Source organism: Nerophis ophidion, linkage group LG05 (genome assembly GCF_033978795.1).
Source record: "Nerophis ophidion isolate RoL-2023_Sa linkage group LG05, RoL_Noph_v1.0, whole genome shotgun sequence".
Lineage (NCBI taxonomy): Eukaryota > Metazoa > Chordata > Actinopteri > Syngnathiformes > Syngnathidae > Nerophis > Nerophis ophidion.
This window is the reverse complement of record NC_084615.1, coordinates 30,414,735-30,427,530: the sequence shown is the minus strand read 5'-3', so window position 1 is coordinate 30,427,530 and position 12,796 is coordinate 30,414,735. Positions and strand designations below refer to the sequence as shown.

At 36.8% G+C, this 12,796-nt stretch overlaps 3 protein-coding genes across 7 annotated transcripts in view; 2 read left to right on the top strand and 1 right to left on the bottom strand.

The window, feature by feature from the left end:
* The first annotated feature begins 2,035 nt into the window (after positions 1 to 2,035).
* gtf2h5 (general transcription factor IIH, polypeptide 5) lies at positions 2,036 to 3,574 on the top strand. Its single transcript, XM_061900519.1, has 3 exons — positions 2,036 to 2,175; positions 3,027 to 3,096; positions 3,181 to 3,574. The coding sequence occupies exons 2-3, from the start codon at positions 3,062 to 3,064 to the stop codon at positions 3,359 to 3,361; spliced, it is 216 nt and encodes a 71-aa protein (XP_061756503.1). The 5' UTR covers positions 2,036 to 2,175; positions 3,027 to 3,061; the 3' UTR covers positions 3,362 to 3,574.
* Positions 3,575 to 8,958: 5,384 nt separating this feature from the next.
* Positions 8,959 to 12,739, top strand: dynlt1b (dynein light chain Tctex-type 1b). Of its 2 annotated transcripts, XM_061900517.1 has the most exons (5): positions 8,961 to 9,048; positions 9,210 to 9,251; positions 10,607 to 10,730; positions 10,804 to 10,881; positions 11,001 to 12,739. In XM_061900517.1, the coding sequence occupies exons 1-5, from the start codon at positions 9,025 to 9,027 to the stop codon at positions 11,069 to 11,071; spliced, it is 339 nt and encodes a 112-aa protein (XP_061756501.1). In that variant the 5' UTR covers positions 8,961 to 9,024; the 3' UTR covers positions 11,072 to 12,739. The 2 variants fall into 2 exon arrangements, with proteins under 2 accessions (XP_061756502.1, XP_061756501.1); XM_061900518.1 differs by lacking the exon at positions 9,210 to 9,251 and having other exon boundaries at positions 8,959 to 9,048.
* The window catches only part of tmem181 (transmembrane protein 181), a 28,994-nt gene continuing 27,354 nt past the window's right edge, over positions 11,157 to 12,796 (bottom strand). For all 4 annotated transcript variants that reach the window (XM_061900513.1, XM_061900515.1, XM_061900514.1 and 1 more), the window contains exon 16: positions 11,157 to 12,756. In XM_061900513.1, coding sequence (XP_061756497.1) covers positions 12,672 to 12,756 — 85 coding nt within the window. In that variant the 3' untranslated portion in view covers positions 11,157 to 12,671. The remainder of the gene's footprint in view (positions 12,757 to 12,796) is intronic.

The window sequence follows — 12,796 nt, the reverse complement described above, 5'->3', positions numbered from 1 at the left end:
ACATTTAGAGAAAAAAATTTGTCTGGGGGCCGGTATATCTATTTTTAAGGATAAAACACTTAATATTGACAAAATATGAACGTCACACCCCCTTTTTGATCGACACATCTTACAATCAAGTGAAACGCAACAAAAGTGCAACAAACGGTAAAACATGAACACGAAGGGTACAAAATAAACCCACCTACAATCTGATATATCTGATACATCACTAAGCTTTAGAACTTTGTTGTGAAAGCCTCCTTCCGTGTCTGTGAAAACGCTTCCTGCCCACACTTTTTGGCGCCTCGTCTGAGCTGCTGTGACATAGTTGACCATAGTAACTAATTAGATGACCATCGTAACCAATTAGATTACCATAGTAACTAATTAGATTACCATAGTAACCAGTATATCATGCAAAAGCGCAGATTCCAACCATTGAAATACTTAGTACAGTTCAAGACTTACGGTCGTTAGAAAACATGACTGCACATCATAATGGCAGCTACACTTTCCATCTCAAAGATCTAAAAAATAATTTGGGGAATGTCCGGCGGGCCAGATTGAAAAGCTTAAAGGCCTAGCAGTGTTTCCCACAGGTCAGGCATCTATTTGCGGCCGCGGTGATGACCAAGAAGAATGCGGAGTTGGAATATAATTACAACACTTTATGTGCATATTTTATACATATTTGTATAATATTTATATAATATGTAACTACAAGCTCCATTCACAGACAGAGTCCCATTGCTTTTATGAGCGGTCAAGCGAGTCAAAAGCCGGAAAAAAAACAAAAACATTTTTTATATATATATATATATTTTGTGGCGGCTGTAATTCTTTCGTGGCGGGCCGCCACAAATAAATGAATGCGTGGGAAACCCTGCCTACTGAAACCCACTACTACCAACCACGCAGTCTGATAGTTTATATATCAATGATGAAATATTAACATTGCAACACATGCCAATAGGGCCTTTTTAGTTTACTAAATTACAATTTTAAATGATGACGCATGCGCGTGACGTCACGGACTGTCAGGAAATATTAGCGCTGCACCACTAGCGGATAAAAGTCGTCCGATTTAATCGCATTCTGGACATCTGTGTTGCTGAATGTTCTTCAATTTGTGCATTTAATAATGGAGACTATAAAGAACAATGCTGTTGGTGGAAAGCGGTGGATTGCAGCTGTCTTTAGCACCGAGACACAGCCGGTGTTTCTTTGTCTGTTGTGAAGCAGAGCGGTCAAGTGAACATGTTTTCTCTACGTCAACCAGCATGTTTTTGGATGGGAAAACTGTGATATATATCTTACTGGAGACATCATTGGATTATTCGTCGTCCTGCAGCAGCTGTCAAAAAAGGCAGCTGTGAGCTTGGCTCCTTGGCTTTTCTCTGAGACACTGCGTGTTCACAGCAGCCATCTGGTATGTCTTTACAATCTTTACAATCTCACTAAAACACTATTAAAACAATGAGCAGACAAGGGATCTTCCAGAATTATCCTAGTAAATGTGTCTAATTACATATGAAACGCTCACACTGCCGCCGCCCGAGCCGTCGCTTTTTTTTTCTTTTTCTAATCCTTCACTATCAATATCCTAATTCACAAATCTTTCATGCGCACATACTTCCGGTAAAGGCAGGGCTTTTTTATTAGCGACCAAAAGTTGCGTACTTTATTGTCGATGTTCTCTAAATCCTTTCAGCAAAAATATGGCAATATGGCGAAATGATCAAGTATGACACATAGAATGGACCTACTATCCCCGTTTAAATAAGAAAATATAATTTCAGTAGGCCTTTAACGGGCCTTAATTTGCCCAGGTCTGAATTAAACCGTCAATTGGCAAGCAAATAACATGCTAATAGTTAGCTTTACATGTTGGCCAAAGAGCTAAAGTAGGATAGTCTTTATAATGTGTTTCTTGACAAGTAAAAGCAGGCATGCAGGTTTTTTCTAATAGTACTATAGTACATTGAACGGTTGTAAGTATTTTTCTAAACACTGAAAAACATTTTTTCGCAACCTTACCTCAAATTTATTTAAAGTTAACACCTGCAAAGGGTGAGCTACGGAGCGCATGCGCACTAGAGCATGACGCTCATAGTCCCTCCTCACTCGCCGTAGTCAACAGTACAATGTCACACAAGCTAACTCAAGCGAACATTGCGCAAAAGAAGACTCCAGGTTTGTAAAGTTCACCAGTTTGAATCCGCCAAATGTCATCTTTAATGTCTCAGTTAGTTGCTGTACTGTATTGCCAAACATTGAAATGCAGCGGTAAGTGTTTTAAACATGTAGTCGGCATGCAGTGGCTAACACTAGCTGAGTTTATTTCGTAATGGTGTCATGCTTATGTGTTATCGATATTTGTGTACTTGATTGATTGATTGATACTTTTATTAGTAGATTGCACACTTCAGTACATATTCCGTACAATTAACCACTAAATTGTAACTCCCGAATAAGTTTTTCAACTTGTTTAAGTCGGGGTCCAGTTTAATCAATTCATGGTACAAATATATGCTATCAGCATAATACTGTCATCACACAGGTTAATCATCATAGTATATACATTGAATTATTTACAATCTGGGGGGGTGGGATGAGGAGCTTTGGTTGATATCAGTACTTCAGTCATCAACAATTGCATCAACAGAACCATGAATTGATTAACGTGGACCCCGACTTAAACAAGTTGAAAAACTTATTCGGGTGTTACCATTTAGTGGTCAATTGTACGGAATATGTACTGAACTGTGCAATCTACTAATAAAAGTATCAATCAATCAATCAAAAAAAGAGAAATGGACATTGAAACAGTGTAGGTCTGACTTAGTAGGATATGTACAGCCAGCAGAGAACATAGTGAGTTCAGATAGCATAAGAACAAGTAAATACATTAGAAGTACATTTGATTATTTACTTTTGGTTATTTATGATATGTATATATCTTTATAATCTTTAATTTATAAAACTGTTTTTGTGCTTAATGAGTGCTATCTTTCAAATACGAATGTTATTTTTTGGTCCAACAGGTGACTCAATTTAACTTCCAACACAGCCAGTCAATATGGTCAACGTGCACAAAGGTGTTCTTGTTGAATGGTAAAACCAAAACGCCTGTTAATTGTATTAGTGGGCTGTTTATTTTTCTTTTGTCTTATTTTCCCTTCTGCCTTACTTACTCAGCGACCCTGCCATGAAGCAGTTCCTCCTGTTCCTGGATGAAACCATGGCCCTGGGGAAAAAGTTTATCTTAAAGGACTTGGACGAAACACACGTTTTTATCCTGTCAGAGGTGGTCCAGACCCTACAGGAGAGAGTGGGAGAGCTCATGGACCAGAACTCCTTCCCCGTCACACAGAAATGAGATTATTTTCAAGAATAATCCCTTTTGTTTGGAGCTTCTGATTGAGAAGTGTCTGCCAGTTTTATGTTTTAAGGTAAAGTAAATTAATAATTTTTGCATCATTGAAATGACAGGGTTAATGAATGCTCCTTTCTTTTAGAGCTAATGTGTCAGGGCCCGTGGCCCGCAAAAACCTGGATACAATGTGCGCCAATAAAGCACTTCTTCTTTCTGGCTAAATGTATTTTTAATTTTTTGTATTTTGTATTTTTGGTCCAATATGGCTCTTTCAACATTTTGGGTTGCCGACCCCTGCACTGTACGCAAAATGTACTGCATACAATTATACAGTTACTGACATATGCATTTGTATGCAGTACTTTTAATTTTCCTGAAGGAACTCTCCTGAAGGAATCAATAAACTACTATCTATCTCTATTTTGCTCTGTATGCAAAATGTACTGCATACAATTGCGTATGTCAGTAACTTGCATGTTGGCAGAAAGCATTGTGCAAGTCAATGAATGTTATTATTTACTTAAAGAGCAAAAGACAGTAGAAATTAAAGGCCAGTGCAGGGGTCGGCAACCCAAAATGTTGAAAGAGCCATATTGGACCTAAAATACAAAAAAAAAATCTGTCTGGAGCCACAAACAATTAAAAGCCTTATATAAGTGTTATAATGAAGGCAACACATGATGTGTCTATATTAGCCTACTATGAAAGGCTAAAGCAAATCTTTGTTGACATAAATGTATTCTCATTTGTATTCTACACATTGTTGCAACATTGAAATTTAGTAAAATGGAGGCTCAGGATGAGATAACTTGGAAATTACTGGCTCAGAATGGCCAAAGGTATAGATAGATGTGTGTGTCCAAGTTTAAGGAAATGGCAGGCTGTCTTCTAATGGATTTATTACCATCTTTGCAAGCTGGGTAACAGTTGCTGTGATCTGGAACAATATGTTGCATAAGCAATAGGGCTGCGAATCTTTGGGTGTCCCACGATTCGATTCATTACCGATTCTTGGAGTCGCGATTCGATAATATATCGATTTTTTTCGATTCACTGTGATTGTGTTATTTCAATTCATAGGATTTCAGCAGGATCTACCCCAGTCTGCAGAGTAGTATATTTAAAAAAAAAAAAAAGCTTTTATAATTGTAAAGGACAATGTTTTATCAAATGACTGCAATTATGTAAATTTGTTATAACTATTAAACGAACCAAAAATATGACTTATTTTATCTATGTGAAAACATTGGACACAGTGTGTTGTCAAGCTTATGAAATGCGATGCAAGTGTAAGCCACTGTGACACTATTATTCTTTTATTTTTTATAAATGTATAATGATAATGTCAATGAGGGCTTTTTAATCACTGCTATGCTGAAATTATAACTAATATTGATACTGTTGTTGATAATATTCATTTTTGTTTCACTACTTTTGGTTTGTTCTGTGTCGTGTTTGTATCTTCTCTCAATTTCTCTGTTTATTGCAGTTCTGAGTGTTGCTGGGTCAGGTTTGGTTTTGCATTTGGATTGCATTGTTATGGTATTGTGTGTAGGGGTTTGTTGGATTGATAAAAAAATAAATCGATTTAAAAAAAAAAAAGAGAATTGATTCTGAATCGCACAATGTATTCTTATCGATTTTTTCCCACACCCCTAATAAGCAACTATAAGAAATGCAGCAAGTATTACATAAAGATAATGCGTCATGAGACATGCAAATATAAATGAAATACACAGAGGACATTAAGGAAATTAAATGAGCTCAGATATACCTGCGAACGAGGCATAATGATGCAATATGTACATACAGCTAGCCTAAAAAGGATGTTAGCATGGATTAGCTTGCTGTCATGCATTGACCAAATAGGTCAATAACATGAACAAAGCTCACCTTTGTGCATTCACATTCAGCATAAAACGTTTGGTGGACAAAATGAGACAAAGGAGTGGCATTGAACACGTCTTTCTGTGGCAGCATCGGAAAAAGTTGCCCATGTAAACAAACTGATGAGTTCGAGGATCGCTGAAGTTATTAGGATAAAACGGTGCTTGCCAAATACTCATCAGTGAAGCATGTATACTAAACAGTGGGATTTCTAACAATTAGGAATGTTTGTGTCATGTTTGATCTCCGACAGAAAACATTTTTTTCCATTTTCACACATCTCTGAAAGAGGTCCAGGAGCCACTAGGGCAGGGCTAAAGAGCCGCATGCGGCTTTATGACCCTTTATGACTTGCTAGTGCAAGGCATGTAGCGGCAGCGGTGTGAATAATTGCACACTGACAAAAGACAAGTCGTTTTTCTCCTAAAAGTCGTCTCCGGTGTCTGTGTCTGTATCTTGGGGTTGTAACTATTTCTTCTAAACTTATGCAACAAGATATTCCAAGCATATTTAAATATTTGCTTTCCACCTTGTCTTGTGATTTTAAAGCAAGTTATCAAATGCATATGCAGTTGTGTAATGATGTGAATCATAATGAGGTAATTATAACTTTTTGTATGCATACAGTATGTTGCCCATAATATGCCCTCCGAGGGCAATCATAACTGCGGTGTGGCCTTCAATGAAAATGAGTTTGACATCCCTGTTTTAGAGTGCGATTGTGTGCTACCAGCGAGAGAACCATGGGTCGACATGGGACAAGTCACAAGTATCAAACTCAAGGCCCGGGTGCCAAATCTGGCCCGCCACATTATTTTATGTGGCCCGCAAGAGCCTGGAAATAATGTGTTAACAAAGTGCTTAATTTTTTCTTACTAAATATATTTGTTTTTCCCTTTTGACAAATCATTTACTGCATGCAATTGTATATATTTCCAAATTAAATATTAAATCAAAATATTGTATTATCATGTATTCCACCAAATGTTTTACACTGTGCGTGATTACACAAAGGTGAGCTTTGTTGATGTTATTGACTTGTGTGGAGTGCTAATCAGACATATTTGGTCAGTCAAGCTAATCGATGCTAACATGCTATTTAGGCTAGCTGTATGTACATATTGCATCATTATGCCTCGTATGCAGTTATATTTGAGCTCATTTATTTTCCTTTACTTATGTCCTCTGTGTATTTAATTTATTGCTGCATGTCTCATGACACATTATTTGTATGTAATATTGGCTGCATTTCTGATAGTTGTGCGCCATGTTGTTCCAGACCTCAGCAAATGTCACTTGCAAAGATTGCAATAAATCTTTTAGAATGAGACAGCCTGCTGTTTTCTTGGACACACACATTTATACATTTGGCCATTCTAATTCAGTAATTTACAGGAGTTAACTCACCCTTTGAGAAGCCTCAATTTTACTAATGTTTTCCAATGTTGTAAAAATATGTAGAATAAATTTTACATTACAACATTTCTGTGAAAAAAGATTTGTTTCAGCCTGCGACAAATCGTCATTTTGATAGTAGGCTAATACAGACACTTACATAATGTGTTGCCTCCATTTGTGGCTCCAGAGGGTTTTTTTTTGTTGTTGTATTTTTGGTCCAATATGCTGGCTCCTTCAACATTTTGGGTTGCCGACCCCTGCACTAGACAAAGTCCTGTACGTCTTTGATCTGGGCATATATCGATATATCGAGGTCAATACAAGAATCAGCAAAGTAAATCAAACCTTTGCTATGCTCAAATCTATCTGGAGATCAACTAGACTTACTGTAGCATCCACACAAAGTTAATGATCTTCAAGAGCAGTGTTTTAATCGTCCTCCTGTATGGGTCAGAATGTTGGAAAACCACTTCATCCATTGAAAGCAAGTTAGATTGTTTTCCATGATAAGTGCCTGTGTCGAATCTTTAGGATATTCTGGCCAAACATTATTTCAAATGAAAAACTCTGGGAAAGAACATTAAAGAGACCACCCAAATTCGACGTTGGAGATGGCTTGCACGCGTGTGCCAGAGAAGATCCCTTTACTGGACGCTTATATGGGAGGAGAAACCCAGGCCGACCAAGAGAAATCTGGAAAAGAACTATAGAAAAAGAGCTCAGGAGTAAGACACTGTCCCTTAAGACTGTCCCCAGAGTAGCGGCTGACAGATGGAAATGACTTGCTTTGCTTCAAACGCCAGGTGGCCCAGAAGAGGACTGAGCGAGTGTGTGATGCATAAACCATTTTCTATACAGTTTTTCATCACTAAGGTCACAGGTGAGATAGAGTCTATTTTAGGGGGACTTTTGGAGTGCTGTCTCATAGAGCACGTTCAAGATAAACATATATTATTGGATAAATAACTTTTTTTTAAAGGATTCTAAGTATACAGTGGGGCAAAAAAGTATTTAGTCAGCCACCGATTGTGCAAGTTCTCCCACTTAAAATGATGACAGAGGTCTGTAATTTTCATCATAGGTACACTTCAACTGTGAGAGACAGAATGTGGAAAAAAAATCCAGGAATTCACATTGTAGGAATTTTAAAGAATTTATTAGGAAATTATGGTGGAAAATAAGTATTTGGTCAACCATTCAAAGCTCTCACTGATGGAAGGTTTTGGCTCAAAATCTCACGATACATGGCCCATTCATTCTTTCCTTAACACGGGTCAGTCGTCCTGTCCCCTTAGCAGAAAAACAGCCCCAAAGCATGATGTTTCCACCCCCATGCTTCACAGTAGGTTTGGTGTTCTTGGGATGCAACTCAGTATTCTTCTTCCTCCAAACACGACGAGTTGAGTTTATACCAAAAAGTTCTATTTTTGGTTTCATCTGACCACATGACATTCTCTTGATCCTCTGCTGTATCATCCATGTATCCATTTTGGTATAAACTCAACTCGCCGTGTTTGGAGGAAGAAAAATACTGAGTTGCATCCCAAGAACACCATACCTACTGTGAAGCATGGGGGTGGAAACATCATGCTTTGGGGCTGTTTTTCTGCTAAGTGGACAGGACGATTGATCCGTGTTAAGGAAAGAATGAATGGGGCCATGCATCGTGAGATTTTGAGGCAAAACTTCCTTCCATCAGTGAGAGTTTTGAATGGTTGACCAAATACTTATTTTCCACCATAATTTACACATAAATTCTTTAAAATTCCTAAAATGTGAATTCCTGGATTTTGTTTCACATTCTGTCCCTCACAGTTGAAGTGTACCTATGATGAAAATTACAGACCTCTGTCATCATTTTAAGTGGGAGAACTTGCACAATCGGTGGCTGACTAAATACTTTTTTGCCCCACTGTGAGTGTGGATGAATAATGTATTTAAAAAAATATATTTATTTACAAATTAACAAAAACTACAGTAACACAATTTAATAAAAGGGCTATGTAATAGCATCATAATGAACTTGCAAACAAACTGTTTTTCATTTAGCAGATACGACAGTTGACGCGAAGAAGTCGTTTAGTGTGCACAGCGTCGGGTGCTTGATGTGTGCGGATGTCTTTATGACGTCGATATTTGTCATTTAGCCTACTACAACAATTGTGTCCATTTTATTGAGGACTTCCGATCTAAACACTTTCCCCTGGTTTAACTACTAATACATATATATCATTAAATGATATAATATATATATGAGTTACATTCAACGTAAGAACGAAAGCTTAATTTTACAGGCGTTTTTACAGACGCAATGTGAATGCTTTTATTGTGTAAAACCAACACCGGAAGTTTTGATCTGAGCTGACCTACTTCTGCACAGAATGGACGAAGGCGGAGAAGAAGAAGTAAGTGACATTTATACAATATAAACTTTATTTTGTTTACATGTGTGTCACTGTGCATTTGTAACATTGTAATGTCTCAAAATTAGGGCTAACAGTTTTCATATATTCTCGTCAACGCCAATTAACGTAACTGGACATTCTTTAACTCTCTTCACCAACAGACTACTTTTGTCGTTGAAGACGTGACCAAGCTAATAAAAGACGTAAGTAGGCCAAAATGTACACAAATACAATAAATAATGCATATTGGTGGGGTTTGTTGTTAATGCTACTGGCTAACGAGCTCACTTGTCACGTTACCTAGCTTTTGGTTGCTATGGATACGGTAACAACTTTGCTTTGTGAACGCAGTTACCTTTAGGTAGTGGTGCAGGGGACTCCTTTGTGCGACCTGCGCGACATTTATGGGCCGTTTGAACAAAAAACGTATATTTTTGTAGTTAAATTTACAAAAATATTCATATTAGTGGGGTTTGTTATTAATGCTACTAGCTAACGAGCTTACTGTGTCGCGTTAGCGAGCTCTTGGTTGCTATGGATACGGTAACAACTTTGCTATGTGAACATAGTTACCTTTAGGTAGTGGTGCAGGGGACTCCCTAGTGCGGCCCGCGAGACATTTATGGGCTGTTTGGAAAAAAGCTTTTATTTTTGTAGTTAAATTTACAAAAATATTCATATTAGTGGGGTTTGTTATTAATGCTATTAGCTAACGAGCGTACTGTGTCGCGTTAGCTAGCTTTTGGTTGCTAAAGATACGGTAACAGCGCACTAATGCCATTTGAACACGGTTACCTTTAGGTAGTGGTGCAGGGGACTCCATAGTGCGGCCCGCGGGACATTTATGGGCCATTTGAAAAAAAACTTGTATTTTTGTAGTTAAATTGACAAAAATATGCATATTAGTGGGTTTTGTTATTAATGCTACTAGCTAACGAGCTTACTGTGTCGCGTTAGCGAGCTCTTGGTTGCTATGGATACGGTAACAACACAATGTTGCCATGTGAACATAGTTACCTGTTAATAGTGGTGCAGGGGACTCCATAGTGTGGCTTGCGTGACATTTATGGGCCGTTTAAAAAAACAACTTGTATTTTTGTAGTTAAATTGCCCCAAAATATGCATATTAGTGGGGTTTGTTATTAATGCTACTAGCTAACAAACTCACTGTGTCGCGTTAGCTAGCTCTTGGTTGCTGTGGATACGGTAACAATACAGTAACCCAGTTACCTATTAGTAGTGGTGCAAGGGAGTTCATCGTGTGGCCTGTGGGACATTTATGGGGCGTTTGAACAAAAAATTGTGTATTTTTATAGTTACATTTACAAAATAGGCATATTCATGAGGTTTGTTGTCAATGCTACTAGCTAACGAGCTCACCGTGTTATGATAGCTAGCTCTTGGTTGCTATGGATACGGTAAGTTACTCATTAGTAGTGGTGCAAGGGAGTTCATAGTGTGGCCCGCGGGACATCTATAGATCCGTTTGAACAAAAAATGTGTATCTTTGTAGTTAAATTTACACTCAATTTGTTATACATACTATGCTGTGCTGTAGTCCATAGAAACAGTCATTGGAGGAAATGCGTATCAACACGTCAGAGTAAACCAGTGGAGCACAAGCGTTGTGGAGCAGTGCCTAAGTCAACTCTGCAAGCTTGGAAAGCCCTTCAAATATATCGGTTTGTGATTCAACAAAAACATCACAATGATTCCAGTGCTTGTATGACTATTTGATTGTTATTTTCTGTGAAGTCACCTGTGTCATCATGCAGAACAACGGAGCTGGTCTCCAAACAGCCAGCTCGTGCTTTTGGGACAACTCAACTGATGGTACGGGAATAAAGCATTGGCGTGATTTGTTATATTCTTTTCTGCTGTTATTATCCACTGTTACCAGGGATTGTAGTGGTCTTGTCTAACACCCCTTCTTTGTGTTGTCTTTTTGACAGGAAGCTGTGCGGTAAAATGGGAGAACAAATCCATGTGCTGCATCGTTAGTGTTTTTGGCTTGGCCATTTAAAAATTAAGAATGTTTGGCCATGTTGGCTTTTTTATGTCATGCATAAACAAATACAATTATTTGAAGAAAAAAAAAAAGCTTCATGTCCAGCTTTTATCGAATTTATTTGAATGACACCAGGACCCACAATCTCATAAACCTTTGAAGGCAAAATTCACTTGAAACACCTGTTCATTGTCAATAAGTTGACTCTGAAAAAGGAAGTGTTATGAATGTCAAGAAAAGGCACCACGTTGATGTACAATACACGTTTGTTTTGGCTCCTTGTAAACTTTATACAAAACAAATGCACATGTTAATATGAGAATATATTATTACATTAAATATAAAGGCAAAGATATTTGGCCAGTGGTTTCACCATAATTATGTAAGAAATTGTTAATATACTTCAGTAGTGGATAAACAATACAGTATAAACATTTTCTAACTAAATAAAACCTACACAAGTGCAATTATAAAAATGTCCTCACGGAAAGATACTGCCTTCAAATAATTTTTTTAACAGCCTTCATAAATTTTTACATATCAAGCACAAATTTGGCTTATAAACAAAGCTTTGGCACTTCACATGATTTTAAAGTTCAGATAACGGGCCGCTGCTTTTTAATTCCATCAATCAGGTATTCTCTTTCGCTTACACAGCAGCTTGGAATGACCAACAGTACGGAGATATCAGTAGTTTAACTCAAAGCATAACAACTAGAGATTGTCTCTACAAAGGGCAAACAATAGCCTGGTTAAACATAAGCATTTATCATTTTTAACTCGATTTTTAAGTGTTTCAGAGGATAATTAGGGCCACTTTAGAGAGACAGTAATAACAAAATAAAGTTAAAAATATGAAGAGAAATATTAGAAGAAAAAAGGTAATTACTAAAAAGTGATACTTATATCAGAAAAAAAAAGATCAAATAATAAAGTCCAAACTAATATTACCAGAAAAGGTATGAGAAACAATTTTACAACAATAAAAACTTATTGTTGTAGTTTGTCATTTTATGACAAAAAAATTACATAATTTATGAAACTTTTATTTACATTTTAAATTATTTATGAGAAGTAAAAAAAATATATATATAGAAAGAAATCCGTTTTGCTCCTTATTTAAAAAAAGTTATTTAAAAATTTTTTTAATGATAAATCTAACAAAGAATTCAACCAAAAAACTAAATGAAACAGTAAAATATTACAAGAAAGTGTTTCCTGTTAAGGAAATACATCTGTTTTTCCATTAAAAATGTTAAGTATATATTTTAATGATAATGCTGTAACAAAGAATTACACAACTAAAGAACAAAATTTAACAAGTGTTTCCTCTTGAGGAAATATAAGTTTGATTTTTCCATTTAAAATGTAAAAAAAAAGAAAAATAATGATTTGATAGAGTGGCCTTATTACTCCCAAGTAATGACGAAATGCTGGTGGTGTATCAAAAAGAAAGTTTTAAGTGGTGACAAGCCACTATATCCAGTGAAATTACAGTACATTCTGGAAAAGTGGTCCTTTTAAAAAAAAATATGTTTATGTACACTTCCAGCGTGGAAAATACTTCTTATTTACACTTGATATATTTTTCTGTGCATTTCCCACCCAAGCCCAATCAGTCGCTGTCGCTCTCGTCCTGGAAGTTGGCGGCTGCTTTAATTGCACGTCCGTTTTGTAAAGGCATTTCCTCAAAATCGCTCCTTTAAAAAAAAAAATAAACCCAGATTTAACATAGGATAC

Bases quoted from the DNA above. Each gene is read 5' to 3' on its own strand.
- dynlt1b (XM_061900517.1), top strand. From the start codon at position 9,025: ATGGACGAAGGCGGAGAAGAAGAA. The intron at 9,049-9,209 runs GTAAGTGACATT...CTTCACCAACAG, and splicing joins ACGAAGGCGGAGAAGAAGAA to ACTACTTTTGTCGTTGAAGA. The intron at 9,252-10,606 runs GTAAGTAGGCCA...GCTGTGCTGTAG, and splicing joins TGACCAAGCTAATAAAAGAC to TCCATAGAAACAGTCATTGG.
- gtf2h5 (XM_061900519.1), top strand. From the start codon at position 3,062: ATGGTCAACGTGCACAAAGGTGTTCTTGTTGAATG. The intron at 3,097-3,180 runs GTAAAACCAAAA...TTACTTACTCAG, and splicing joins AAAGGTGTTCTTGTTGAATG to CGACCCTGCCATGAAGCAGT.